We start from the raw sequence: 13,218 nt of genomic DNA, 5'->3' as shown, positions 1-13,218 counted from the left end.
CTATAAATGGCAATGATATGATAGATTCACTGTGTTAAAAAACAATACCTCAGTTATCACCATGCTCAGTAGTGCCAATGTCTGAAGCAGAGTGGTATTCAGCACTTTAGCTCAGAAAAGCAGCACACAAATCAAACTTCAAATGCACCTCCCACCTTACCCACAATACAATCAGCTCCATCTGTCACTTCCAGTTCAAGTACAACACAGCGAAATAAAAACAGTAAGTGCTAGAAATACTCAGCAGGTCTGTGGAGAAAGAAAGAGCTAATGTTTCAAGTTGAAGATGATGATTCATCAGAACTGAAGGAGGTAGAAATGTGATGGGGTTGACACTGCGGAATTTAAAACACAAACTGTCATGATCTTAATGAACATTGGAACAGGATTGAAGGGCAGAATGGCCTACCTTTGCTCCTAATCCATATGTTTGTATGGAAGGATGGTGATGGAGAAGAGGAAAAGGGGAAGCTCAGGGTTACGGCGGAGGGTGGGAGAGATTAAATACCAAACAGACGGTGAAAGAAAAGGCAAAGAGATTGATCATGAAAGAAACAAGGCGTTTGTTCAGACTCACTGTGAATAGTAGAATCACAAACAGCTCGGTCTGAATGCTGCAAACATGAAGAACAAGATTCAGACCAACGTGTGTCCAGAAAACAGAATCAGAACGGGGGACAGGTTTGATCTGAAATTGTTGAGCTTGTGACAATCACAATACTGTGACCAAGAAGTTATTTCCTCCTGGTGTTTTTTTGATGAGAAGTTGTAAGGCAGAGGCAGCAAGCAGTCTACCAGAAGCACTACAGTAAACAGAGATCTTGTTCTTTTAAAAAAAACAGCTTGAGTGGGTGTGGCCAACTCTCATAGGTCAGGATTTCTGGGTTTTTAGGTTTTCGCTTTAAGCAAAAAATTATTGGGGTCTCAAAAGAGTTGGAACCTTCAGTGAATGTCTCCTGGCTGCTACTCTCTCTGAATTTACTCTTGATGTGTCTCCCTCCTGGGTGGGAGAACTGCATGTAAGAATCTGTATCTGAATATTCTTTTTCTCCAGAGGGGTGTGTTTATGGAACAGTTGATTAGTAATAGGTACTGCATCTATTATTCTGTTCAGTTACTTCTGGTCTGGTCCATAACAAACTCAATGTTGAGTCTAGGAGAAAGTGAGGATTGCTGAAGATCAGAGTTGAGAGTTTGGTGCTGGAAAGACACAGCAGGTCAGGCAGCATCTGAGGGGCAGGAGAATCGATGTTTTGTCAACTCTGAGATCTCAATTCTGCTGCTCCTCAGATGCTGCCTGACCTGCTGTGTCTTTCCAGCACCGTACACTCGACTCAAGTCTGTAAAGTGGCCAATTAGGGGATGGGGTCCTGTTCCTCGAGCTAATGTTGATCCTCACTGGAATGTTGCGGCAGACCAAGCACAGAGATGTGAGTGTGAGAGCAAGCTGCTCAATCCAAAAGTCAAGCAACCAGGTTTACGCTTGCAGACTGAATTGAGGTGTTCTGCCAATGGTCACCCAGTCTGTGTTTGTTGTCCTGACATGCAGGAAACCACGCGGCAAGCAGTGAACAGTCAGAGAGATTGAAAAAAAGTACAAGCAGTGACTCTGTGACACATGAGGAAGAATGTGTCATTCAGCAAGTGGTTATGCTCTGGATTCATTGTCAACAGGGGATGCGGAAGTTAGGGGCAGACAATAATATTGAAAGGGAATGGAAAGTACTTGAGGCAGTAAGCTTGCTGGACGATAGGGATAGAAAAGGAAAACGAGACCGACCAAGCTAGCACAGGAGTGATGTACCAAATGGCCTCATTCTGTGCTATCATGATTTTGGTACCTGTTCACATATCCTATTCAAACCATATCTGCCACCTCTCTGAGTGCCATTGCCAACTAATGCTGAAAAGCACGTTCAGTTCATACTGTGGTCACCCAAACCTGGTCCTCAGTGCACCTTCACAGACAGCAATGTGAAGACCTCCATCACGACGATGCTGGGTTGATTCAGTCTGCCACACACGTTGTGAAGTCACATTAAGGGAACATCTCAAACCTGGTTACTTCAAAAAGAAACTCAATAAGAATTCAGCTTTGGTAAAATACAAGGGAAGTTAAACCTTATATCTGAGGACAAGAGTGGAGATTGCAATACAGAATGATTTGTTCTCCTCAGGGATGGAAGTAGCAGCCTACCTCACTGATAAAGCCCACTCAGTGTCCGTCGTGGGGATGGAAAATATTCCTTTCAGGAAGGTGCTGGGAGAGAAGGTTGGACGATCAATCATGAAGGTAAGCAAGAGAAGGCAAAGGAGAAATAATTAGCAATGAGCACACATTGAAGGCACAGGTGAAGATTGCTTGTAGGAAGAGATCTTCGTGTAGACTAAACCAGACAAGATGCTCAGCAGCGAAAGGTATCTTGAAGGACAGAGTTTGATTGGTTTTGCTAATGAAATGATTCCCAGTTAATTTGTTCATGCCTTAATTGATTTACAAGGGTGTCAATGGAGGAGATATGATTCAATGGTAAGAGTGAGATTGGCGGATACATGGGGATACCCTGACCTGCCAGTTCCCCTGCAGGCCACTCACTGTCATGATCTAGAACTACCTTAAATACTTGAGTAATAGTTGATTATTTTTCACTACTTTTTCAGGTTAAATTTATGGGGTTGACTATTACACGGATTGTACTTTTGAGGGGCGGAAATTCATGCCATATCATTAACAGTAGCCCAATTGATCTATGAACAAATGAAGAAAAAAAATTACGGTAATTCTGAAAACCCGGAGCAGGACTAGAAGACTGGGAATGGAGCAGAACAACTGGAAGACTGGAGTGGGACATGACAGCTGGCACACTGACTCATAAGCATTGATCTGTTATCTGTGAAGAACTAGGGTTTACCCGAGATATATGGAAAATTCCAGATTATTTGGCCAAAAATAGGAGGTCGACTTTTACATGAGATCAACTATTACTTGAGTATATACGGTACATTACTGTTCCTGTACTGTCACTGGGTAAAAATCCTCATTCACCACCAATTATGGACTGACAATAATTGCCCACCTACCCAGTGACAGCCAAATCCTGTGAATAAACAAAAATGAAATTGTGACCCACTCTTAATAACCAGCATTTCTGTGCAATGTTGAGGGAACACTATTCACAGAGGTACCATCTTTCAGACAAGATCTACAATTGGGGCCCTGCAGCCCTCTCAGGTGAACATTAAGACATTTTTTTCTGCCTCTTACAGAGTCATACAGCACAGAAACAGGCCCTTCGGCCTAATTTGTCCATATTGACCATGTTTCTGAAACTGAACTAATCCCATTTGCCTGCATTTGACAATATCCCTCCAAGTGAAAAGTGAGGTCTGCAGATGCTAGAGATCAGAGCTGAAAATGTGTTGCTGGTTAAAGCACAGCAGGTCAGGCAGCATCCAAGGAACAGGAAATTCGACGTTTCGGGCCAGAGCCCTTCATCAGCCTGATGAAGGGCTCTGGCCCGAAACGTCGAATTTCCTGTTCCTTGGATGCTGCCTGACCTGCTGTGCTTTAACCAGCAACACATTTTCAGCAATATCCCTCCAAACCTCTCATATCCACGTACCCATCCAAATGTTGTTTAAATGTTGTAATTGTACCAGCCTCCACCTCCTCTGGTTCATACCATCCATGCACCACCCTCTGCATGAAAAAGTTGGCCCCTAGGTCCCTTTTAAATCTTTCCCCTCTCATCCTACACCTATGCCCTCTAGGTTTGGACTCCCCTACCCTGGGGAAAAGACTTTGGCTATTCTATGCCCCTCATGACTGTATAAACAGCATGGCTAAAATCGATGATTGTGTGGTTTCACATTGCTGCCATTGGTGAGATTTTGCTGTGCACAGATTGGCTCCCGTGATTACCATGTTACAACAGTAATTACATGTCAGGAGTATTTGAATGGCTGAAAAGCATTTTGGAAGGTCAGGAAAATTGCTGTTTCTGTACAAGTTGTTTTCCCTTTCAGCCTTAAAAACATTTGACGGAAATGTGAAGGGAGTAATGCTTAACATGCACAGTTACGTCGCCAACTCCACTATTAAAATTAGTTCAAAAGGCACCGGTTGTACTATTCCAGATCACTCTAGGTGAGGTTCGAAGTCATTTTCCAAAGAGAATGTTCTGGAATTATCCTGCAAATGAATAAAGTAAGCAGTTAGCTCCCATGATCCTCCGTGAGGGTGACTGATCTGGACCTTCAAGCTATGAGCAATGATGTTACTCACGTCTTGATTCTACTCACTGGCTGCATTTGTTTTCTCTGATGCAGATGTTTGAGACCAATCGTGTGAAGTTCTATCTGCAGAACGAGGTCTCGGAGCTGCGGGGACAGGATGGAAAGGTACTGAAAAGTTGCATTAAGATGTTGCTGTAGAATGGTCCCCTTTAACAGAGAAACCTGGAAAACAGGAGCAGGAGTAGGCCATTCAGCCCTCGGAGCCTGCTTCTCCACTCAATATGATCCTAGCTGGTCATCCAACTCAGTCTCCTGCTTTGTCCCCTGATTGTTAGCTGTCCATTATTGCAATTAGCATTGCTTTTGTTTGCAATGTTTTCTGGTGGAAACGTCGCTCAGGTTGTTGGGTGGGAGACGGCTGATTCACAGAGCAGTAAAGCACAGAGACATCTAAGGGCCCCGCGACATCATTTGATAAAATTGCCTCACAGGGTGGTTAAGAAGGTATTTGGATACACCTGCCTTTGCTGCTCAGACCTTTGAGTGTAGGAGTTGGGATGTCATGTTGAGGCTGTACAGGACGTTGGTGAGACCTCTTCTGGAATACAGTGTGCAGTTCTGGTCATCGTACAATAGGAAGGATATTATTAAACTGGAGCCGGTTCAGAAAAGATTTACCTGGATGTTGCTGGGAATGGAGGGTTTGTGATGAAAAAAAGACTGAAAAGGCTAGGACATTTTTTTCACTGGAGTATAGGAGACTGAGGGGTGGCCTCATTGCTGTTTACAAAAGACTGTGGATAAGGAGAATCATAAGGGTCTTTTCCCAAGGGTGGGGTGGTTCAAAACTAGGGGGCATTTTTTAAGATCAGAGGAGCAACTGATTTACACAGAGAATGGTTCGTGTGTGGAATGAACTGCCAGAGGAAGTGACGGATGCAGGTACACTTGAAATGTTTAAAAGACGTTTGGATAAATTCATGAATAGGAAAGGTTTGGAGGAATTTGCAGGAGCAAGCAGGTGGGATTATGTTTGGTTTGAGATTATGGTCAACATGGATTGGTTGGACCGAATGGTCTACTTTCCTACTGTACGACTCTGATTCAGTGGTTCTTTGAGGTGAAGGTAAGTCGACACTCACCAGGCAGTGATCATGTCACTCAGCATCCCAGGGAAGCAATGGGGAGGTTGGCAGTAGTTGTAAGTCAGACGCCCATGTGAGATATTGGGTTTAAGTCTGAAGACAATGGGATGTTCCCAGTGTGACTGGCATCTGTGGGAAGGCACAACATGACAAATGAATGAGTGGCACTCAGTGCGGCTGGACCAGCACAGGGGGAGACACCAGCAATAGGCTCATGAATAAAGGAGCACTGGTTATAGAGCAGCTCAATACCAGAGATCTGAGAACAGATTAGTCTCATACTCCATTCTGTCTTCACTGAGGGGGGGTGGGCAAGGATGGTGTTTGCCGATGACACTGGGTAAGGAGGGAAAAAAAACAGATCCGACATTCCCCAAAACACAAACTTTTCCCTGGAGTGGTTTGCATTTATGAAATGTCTAACTGCTGACACTTCCTGTTTTATCTCAATAAAGGTGAAAGAAGTTGTTCTGAAAAGTGGGAAGATCCTAAGAGCAGATGTTTGCATCGTGGGAATTGGTAAGTGCGTTTCCGAGAATTACAGGGGCTTCTAATTAAACAGCTTAGATGCTCTGTTTAGCCTTGGTCCAGGGTGAGGACAATGAGCTCACTCCTCCCCCGTGGCTGTGCCATGAGCTATGTGCAGTTCTCGGTGTAATATATTCAGACACCGCCCCTTTTCATGGTGAGAATGCCCTGAGATATACCTGGGACATAAGGAGAGAGAACGCACCATCTAGAACTTTGGGGAGGTTGCCTTTAACTTAGTCCATCTAGTGACAAACTAATGGGTTCAGATTTTCCTCTCCATTCCCTGCAATCACGGTAAAATGGGTGACTGACCCGACCATGTAACATTGATTCAGGTTTGTTAGGTTGTAGTGACCCCAGTGAAATAGTGATGGGATAGTGTCATGCTGACTGCAGGAGACAATCAGTGAAAGGACATATTATGATGGCGAGACAGTGAACAGACTGCACAATCTAACAGATACTGGTGTAAAGTACTTCTTAGTGAATGAAGTGATTTTAAGATGACCTGTTTTCCTCTTTGGGGCTCTAAAACCCAGCTATTGGCCAGTCATTTGAAACAAGGTTAATTAAATTCCCTACTTTGGGGTGTGGGCACTTGCCATGTACATTACTGCATCATCTCAGCCCATGCATCACGCTTCTTAATCTTCTCCTGTAGGCGTAGTTCCAGCTACATCATTCCTAAAACAGAGTGGCATCAACATGGATTCGAAAGGCTTCCTTCCTGTCAATAAGGTAATGTGCATACAACAAAGACGTGGCTTGAGTTTTGTTACACATTTGCACCCTGATACCCCAAGGATTGCAGTGGCTGGAAAAGGCAACTCTTCCCCACCAGGGTAATCAGGGAAGGGTTATCAATACTGGTCCAGCCAGGCACATCCACATCCCACAAAATAACAATATAAAATCAAACAGTTCTATTAAGGACAAAGCCTCACTACATTTTCCAGGTGACTAGGGAAGGGAAATAAAGTCAGCTTTGCCGATAACACACACCTCCTAATAATTCATTAAAATGACTTGTTTACAGCTTAGCATCATGCTATAGGAAACTAGAAAGGAAGCTGACAAGCTTTCCCCTTCTCTTGTGCCTGCAGCTCATGCAAACGAATGTACCTGGGGTCTTTGCCGCTGGTGATGTTGTTACTTTCCCACTGGCCTTTCGCAACAATAAGAAGGTGAACGTGGGTCACTGGCAGATGGCGCATATGCACGGTAAGTGACACTCCCCAATGGCACAGTTGGGCAAGAGGGCAGTGAGACCTTTCTGCATCCTAGTGCTGTGGGTGCTACCTGTCCACATATTCAGTCACTAACCAGAGGAGTTATAGAAAGGGTTAACAACACCATTCACAGACTGTGTGAATGAAGATCCTACACAGAATTATTATTTTGCTATCCTTATGACATTCCCATGATGAAAAGATGTAAGGGGCTGGCTCAGAATTCTGCAAGGATTCTTCCTGCTATAATCATGATGGAAGGTCAGCAGGGTTTTGGGAATCCTGCTGATGTCCAGTCAAGATTGGAATGGGAGATGAGGAAGAAAATAATTGCTTGTGCTATCTAAGTGCAGCATGAATGAGGTACATGGACTTGAAGATTTCTAATGGGTTTATCTACAGTTCAACTAGTACAGAGAATAAAGAATAACATCCTTTGGGTGCTACAATGCAGAGTGACTTTGGTCATGTGATGACATCCAGGCTTATCTGCATGATGAGTTTCTTAAAGGAACATCACTCATAATATATTGAGGAGAAACTGTCCAGAATTTCTGGGCCAATAAAACATGGAGCTTGAGAATGGAGTGAATAAGATGGCAATGAGGAGAGGGGATAATTTTTCTGCCTGCCACTAATCTAAAGGAGTAGATTAGCCATTATAGAGCTAATTATATTTTCATTTCATTCATTCCCTCTGCTTTGGTTCCTGTCAATGTTAATAAGCAATATATTACACTTGATTACACCTGGACCACACTCTGAACAGGGAAGATCACCATTAGTAAAATGACAAGTAACTGGAAGATTGGTGACGCATTTGTAAATTGAATGGGGGTGCTGTGCAAAGCTATCACCCAATCATCATTTGAACTTCCCTATATCAAGGAGATATTGTCATTAGCGGGGAGTTAAATATATTACATTGAAAGCAATGTAAATCACCCTGGCACCTGGAAGGAATGTTTGCACAGTGGGAAAGATGGGGGAGTATAAAGGGGCAAGTGTTACATCTGCATGGGAAGGTGCCATGGGTAGGAGAGAGGGCATGTTGTGAGTGATGGTGAAATGAAGCTATGTGTCACAGGGGTAACAGTTGCTTCTAAATGCTGAAAGTGCTGGGGGGTAGGGACAGGTAAACTTGGTGACCGCATCATTCTGGGGGTGGCAGAAATGCCAGAGGAGGATCCATTGAATGGAGAGGTTAGTGATGTGGAAATTAAGAATAAAGAAAACGTTATGGTGGCTTTTGGGAGGCACTGGAAGAGGTGAGGACAGAAGTGCAGGAAAGAATGGACATTGCCGTTGTTATCCAACGATGGGAGAACTTAACTGGATCCTGAGTGGTCTTGGTAAGGTCGCCACAGAAAAGATGCTTCCTCCAGTGGCTCTGTCCAGGATTAGGGGGAGTTTTTTAAAATTAGGATTCTCTCCATCAAGACAGAGAATGAGGAGAATTTCTCTCAGAAGGTTGTGTGACTTTGGAACTCTTTGCCTCAGAAGGCAGGGTCATTAACTATTTTTAAGGTAGAGGTGGATAGATTCTTGTGAGACATGGGAATCAAGGGTTATTGGGGCTCATTAGGAATATCAAATTTAAAACACAGCCAGATTATTCAAGATCTTGCTGGGTGGTGAAAGAAACTCAAGGAGCTGAATAGTCTGTTTGATATGTCCGTATGTATGACAGGCTAGCATCTTCAGTTACGAAGAAAGAAAGATTGATTGCAAACACTGATAAGGATGATTCATTTTGGATCTGGTAAGGGGAAATGAACCAGAAAAGATAAGGGAAGGAACCAGAGGCTGATATCTTAGCAATAGCATTCATTTGAAATAAGAATTGGGGAAGATAGAAGACAAAGACTAATGTAATAGATTGGAAATAAAGCTGATTCTGAACAGATGAGATGGGAACTTTGAAAGAAAAATTGGAGAAGGATGTTAACAGAGAGAAAATTGGGAAATTTGAAAACAGTGATTAATAGAGTTTGGGAGAATTGTACTTGGCTTTAAAAAAACATTAAAACAAACACTCCAGCGCTGAAACCCATGAATGAATAGGGGAGATAAGGGCAAAATTGAAACTGAAGAAGACGGCACACAATAAATACAGACAATAAAGGAGGATGATAAATAGGCAATATGAATAGGTTAGAAACGAGGTCAAGAAGTAATTGAAAAAACAAAGTTGGATGAGAAAATGTAATTATTAAATAATATAAAAAGCAATAGTAAAATATTTATAAGCATCTGAATAATGTGCAAAGGCTGTAGTCTAAATAATGATGTTCCATGCAAAGACTATTTATTAAAGACTAACGTTAGCAAGTTGATAACAGTAAGCAATTATACACTGTGGTCACCGTGGAATTGCAAACTGATTGGTAAGGTGGGTGATTCAAACACTCTGCGTTCAAAAGAACATGCATTTCTACTTTGATTATGTACCCAATGGCCTTGCTTTAAATGAAATTCTGCTGCTAATTACCCATAACCTGTAAATGTCTGGCTCTTGCAGCTACAAGTTCATATGATGTTAGGCTGGGCAGGATGGAAAAGTTGTCAACAATCACAAAGCAAAGATCCAAAAAATCTTCCTTGTCTGTTAGACTGGTTCTGTGCTGGATAAATTTGCAGAGGGAGTGATCGAGGGAAGACATTCTTAGATTGGTTAATATTTCACAAGGAGTGCACCCTGTCCAAATGATTTGATTTAATTTGATTTGACTTATTATTGTCACATGTATTGAGATACAGTGAAAAGTATTGTTTTGCATGCTAACCAGACAAGTCAGAATCTTATATAAGTACAACAGGGTAATACAACAGAATGCAGAATATAGTGTTACAGCTACAGAGAAGGTGCAGAGAAAGATCAAATCTAATTATGAAAGGACCATTCGTAAGTCTGACAATGGCGGGGGTGGGGGGGGAGCTATTTTTAAATCCATTGGCACATGTTTTCAAATTTCTGTATCTTCTGCCCAATGGAAGAGGGTGGAAGAGAGTATAACCAGGATGGGAGGAGTCTTTGGATGTGTTGGCTGCTTTCCTGAGGCAGCAGGAGTGTAGACTGAGTCAATGGAAGGTTGGTTGGTTTTCATGATGGACTGGGCTGTGTTCACAACCCTCTGTAAATTCTTGCTGCCTTGGGCACAGCAGTTGCCATACCAAGCTATGATGCACCTAGATAGAATGCTTTCTGCGGTACATCTGTAGAAATTGATGAGTCATTGTCAACATGCCAATTTTCCTTAGCCTTCTGAGGAAGTAGAGGCATTGATGTGCTTTCTTGACTGTAGCATCAACATGGAAGAACCAGGATAGATCATTGGTGATATTTACTTCAATGAACTTCAAGCACTCGACCATCTCCAACTCAGCACCATTCATGCAGACAGGCTGTGCCCACCTCTTCGCTTCCTGAAGTCAATGACTAGCCCCTTCATTTTGCTGACACTGTGGGAGAGATGATTGTCTTTATACCATGCCACCACTAAGATGTCTACCTCCTTCCTGTACTTTGTCTTGCCATTGTTTGAGATCTGACCCATTACTGTGGTGTCAACAGCAAAGTTGTAAGTGGACTTAGAGCTGAATTTGGCCATACAGTCGTGAGTGTATAGGGAGTCTAATAGGGGCTGAGTATATAGCTTTGTGGGGCTAAAGCATAAATGGAGAGTAAATGAGATAATAGCCTTTTTAGTGCCCAGTTACACAATAGTAAAGGGACAGATGTCTCTTTGAAACTCATAAAAGAATTGGGCTAAAAGTATATAGCTCAGGTCAGAAATAGTTCAATTTTAGATTCAACAAGACTGAATGTCATTTAAATTCTTATGATTTGAGCTGACCCTGGTATCAATCAAAGATTTCATACAACTGTCTCTCTGATGTTTAAAAAAAACATTCTCTTACTTCTGTAAGAAAGCAAAACTGCTCCAACTTGCAAAGGTCACATAATCTCCTGGAGGGGCAACCGAGGCAGACTGGATCTGTCAAACGTAATTGAGTAGAAATGAAGGCAACTGACCTGAAAATCAAGACTGCAAGTACAGGAAACTTGATGTAAAAAAAACAAAATTGATTGACTGCATTGACAGGGGAGTCGAGGGTACAGGCAGGAAAATCCAGTTAACCCATAATTAGATCCGTCATGATCGAATAATAAAGCAAACACGAAAAGCTGCCCCTTAGAGCCATCAGAGAAGTGAGGACTGTTCTCAGCTCTCCATACCAACCATCAGCTGCTTCTACAAGCATATGTTGAAGAGCAGGGGCACTGAGCAGAAACACAAACTAAACTCACAAACAATGACCACAGAATGGCAAAAATCCATATAGGATTCTGGAAATCCCTTTTTAGAAATAGAATCAGTCGGAACATTGGGGTTCAGACAGCTTCACACAGGACACCTCCCACCTTCAATGCATGATCTGAGCTGACATGGCACCTATTGTTAAAGTTCACTTGAGAATGTAAGTTAAAAAAGTTTTGGAATTTATATATGAAAGAACTGAAACCAACATGGTCATTCTAAAAGATGAGAGACTTAATAAACAATCCAGATCTTTTTCAATATATAATTTCAGTTGCATCTCACTGTAAACTTTTGCTATAAATTCTGTGTCTTACGATCTTATACTCCACGACCACCTGATGAAGGAGCAGCGCTAGTGTTTCTGAAAGCTAATGTTTCCAAATAAACCTGTTGGACTATGACCTGGTGTTGTGTAATTTTTAACAAGGTACCTGAATACATTAATAAATTTACAGAATGAGTGTTAGTTGACAAATTCATGTCTGTATGCATACACGAGAGAGGGAGCTTAGACAACGAGCTTGTGGTCTAGAAAGAACCTGCCAAAGTGCAGATTCAATTCCCATTCCAGCTAACATAGTCACCCTGACTCTGCAAATGAAAGGCAATGACAAACCACCACTGATTAAGAAGCAGCCAAAGAAACTTCCTCAGACTGGACCATCAACAGATAGTGAACCAAGAACGAGATTTTGACTGTGGAACTCATAGAATGGAAGAGAATATACATGAGAAGGTGCATTTTTGTAGGAAGAATAAAGAGACAACATATTATTGGATAACAGTCCGAATGGGATCTAGGAATACAAATTATCTAAATGTAAAAAAAAATGAAAATAAGTAGCAGAAGGTAATAAATCGATAACAAAGTAAACCAAGAACTGGGGTTAATTTCTAGGAATGTTTGAAAAACATAAAATCATTCTCAAACTGCTATTGTACTTACAGCTGACAACTGCAAACTATGATCAGTTCCAGTTTCCAAATTTTAAAAAAGGTCTGCAAGGTGTTGGTGTAAACATAAGTAGGTTCATAGTGATGATGGCTAAACTGAGAGGTTGTAAATATCATGAAAGATTTAACTAGTTGGGGCTCCGTTCTCTCGTGAAGGTGGCTTAGTGGGTGATCTTTAAGAAAATGAAGTGGTTTGATAGGATAGATATAAAGTAGAAGCAGTATTTTCTAAAGGCCATAAATCCAAGGTAGCTACTCAGACATGAAGAAAGGTCCCGAACTGAAACATTGATTCCCCTGCTCCTTTGAATCTGCTTGACCTGCTGTGCTTTTTCCTGCTCCACACTTTATCAGCTCTGACTTTCCATCATCAGCAGTCTTCACTACCTCCAAGCTACTCATATATTCAATAGGAAATTCAAGAGAAATTTCTTTACCAACGGATGAGTGTGAATGTGAATGTTGAGGGTTCAAATGGATTGGATTGAAGATTAGCTGGAAGCGGTTGTAAATGGATCAGATTGGCAAGATGTAGCGAATTATGTACCATGGAGTCGGTACTGGGTCCTCAACTGTTTACAATTTATATGGATGATTTAGATAAGGGACCAAAGGTAAGATTCAAAGTTTGCTGATGACATAAAGAGAGGTAGGGTAGTAAGTTATGAAGAAGAGTATTGTGGGCAGTTTTGGTTTCCTTATCCATTGTGGGAATGCAGTGAAAGTTTACCAAACTAATTCCTACAATTTCTGGAATTTTGGAAAATGAGAGATTACCTTGCAATGATCAATAGGGTG

General features: G+C 41.9%; 1 protein-coding gene across 2 annotated transcripts in view; it reads left to right on the top strand.

Annotated features, from left to right (window-relative positions):
* The window catches only part of LOC132827395 (apoptosis-inducing factor 3), a 131,980-nt gene that overhangs the window by 96,223 nt on the left and 22,539 nt on the right, over positions 1-13,218 (top strand). For both annotated transcript variants that reach the window (XM_060844063.1, XM_060844062.1), the window contains exons 12-16: positions 2,178-2,293; positions 4,330-4,401; positions 5,837-5,900; positions 6,574-6,650; positions 7,016-7,133. In XM_060844063.1, the coding sequence (XP_060700046.1) occupies positions 2,178-2,293; positions 4,330-4,401; positions 5,837-5,900; positions 6,574-6,650; positions 7,016-7,133 (447 nt within the window). The remainder of the gene's footprint in view (positions 1-2,177; positions 2,294-4,329; positions 4,402-5,836; positions 5,901-6,573; positions 6,651-7,015; positions 7,134-13,218) is intronic.

Source organism: Hemiscyllium ocellatum, chromosome 24, assembly GCF_020745735.1.
Source record: "Hemiscyllium ocellatum isolate sHemOce1 chromosome 24, sHemOce1.pat.X.cur, whole genome shotgun sequence".
Taxonomy (NCBI): Eukaryota; Metazoa; Chordata; class Chondrichthyes; order Orectolobiformes; family Hemiscylliidae; genus Hemiscyllium; species Hemiscyllium ocellatum.
This window is presented reverse-complemented; position numbering and strand designations above follow the sequence as displayed.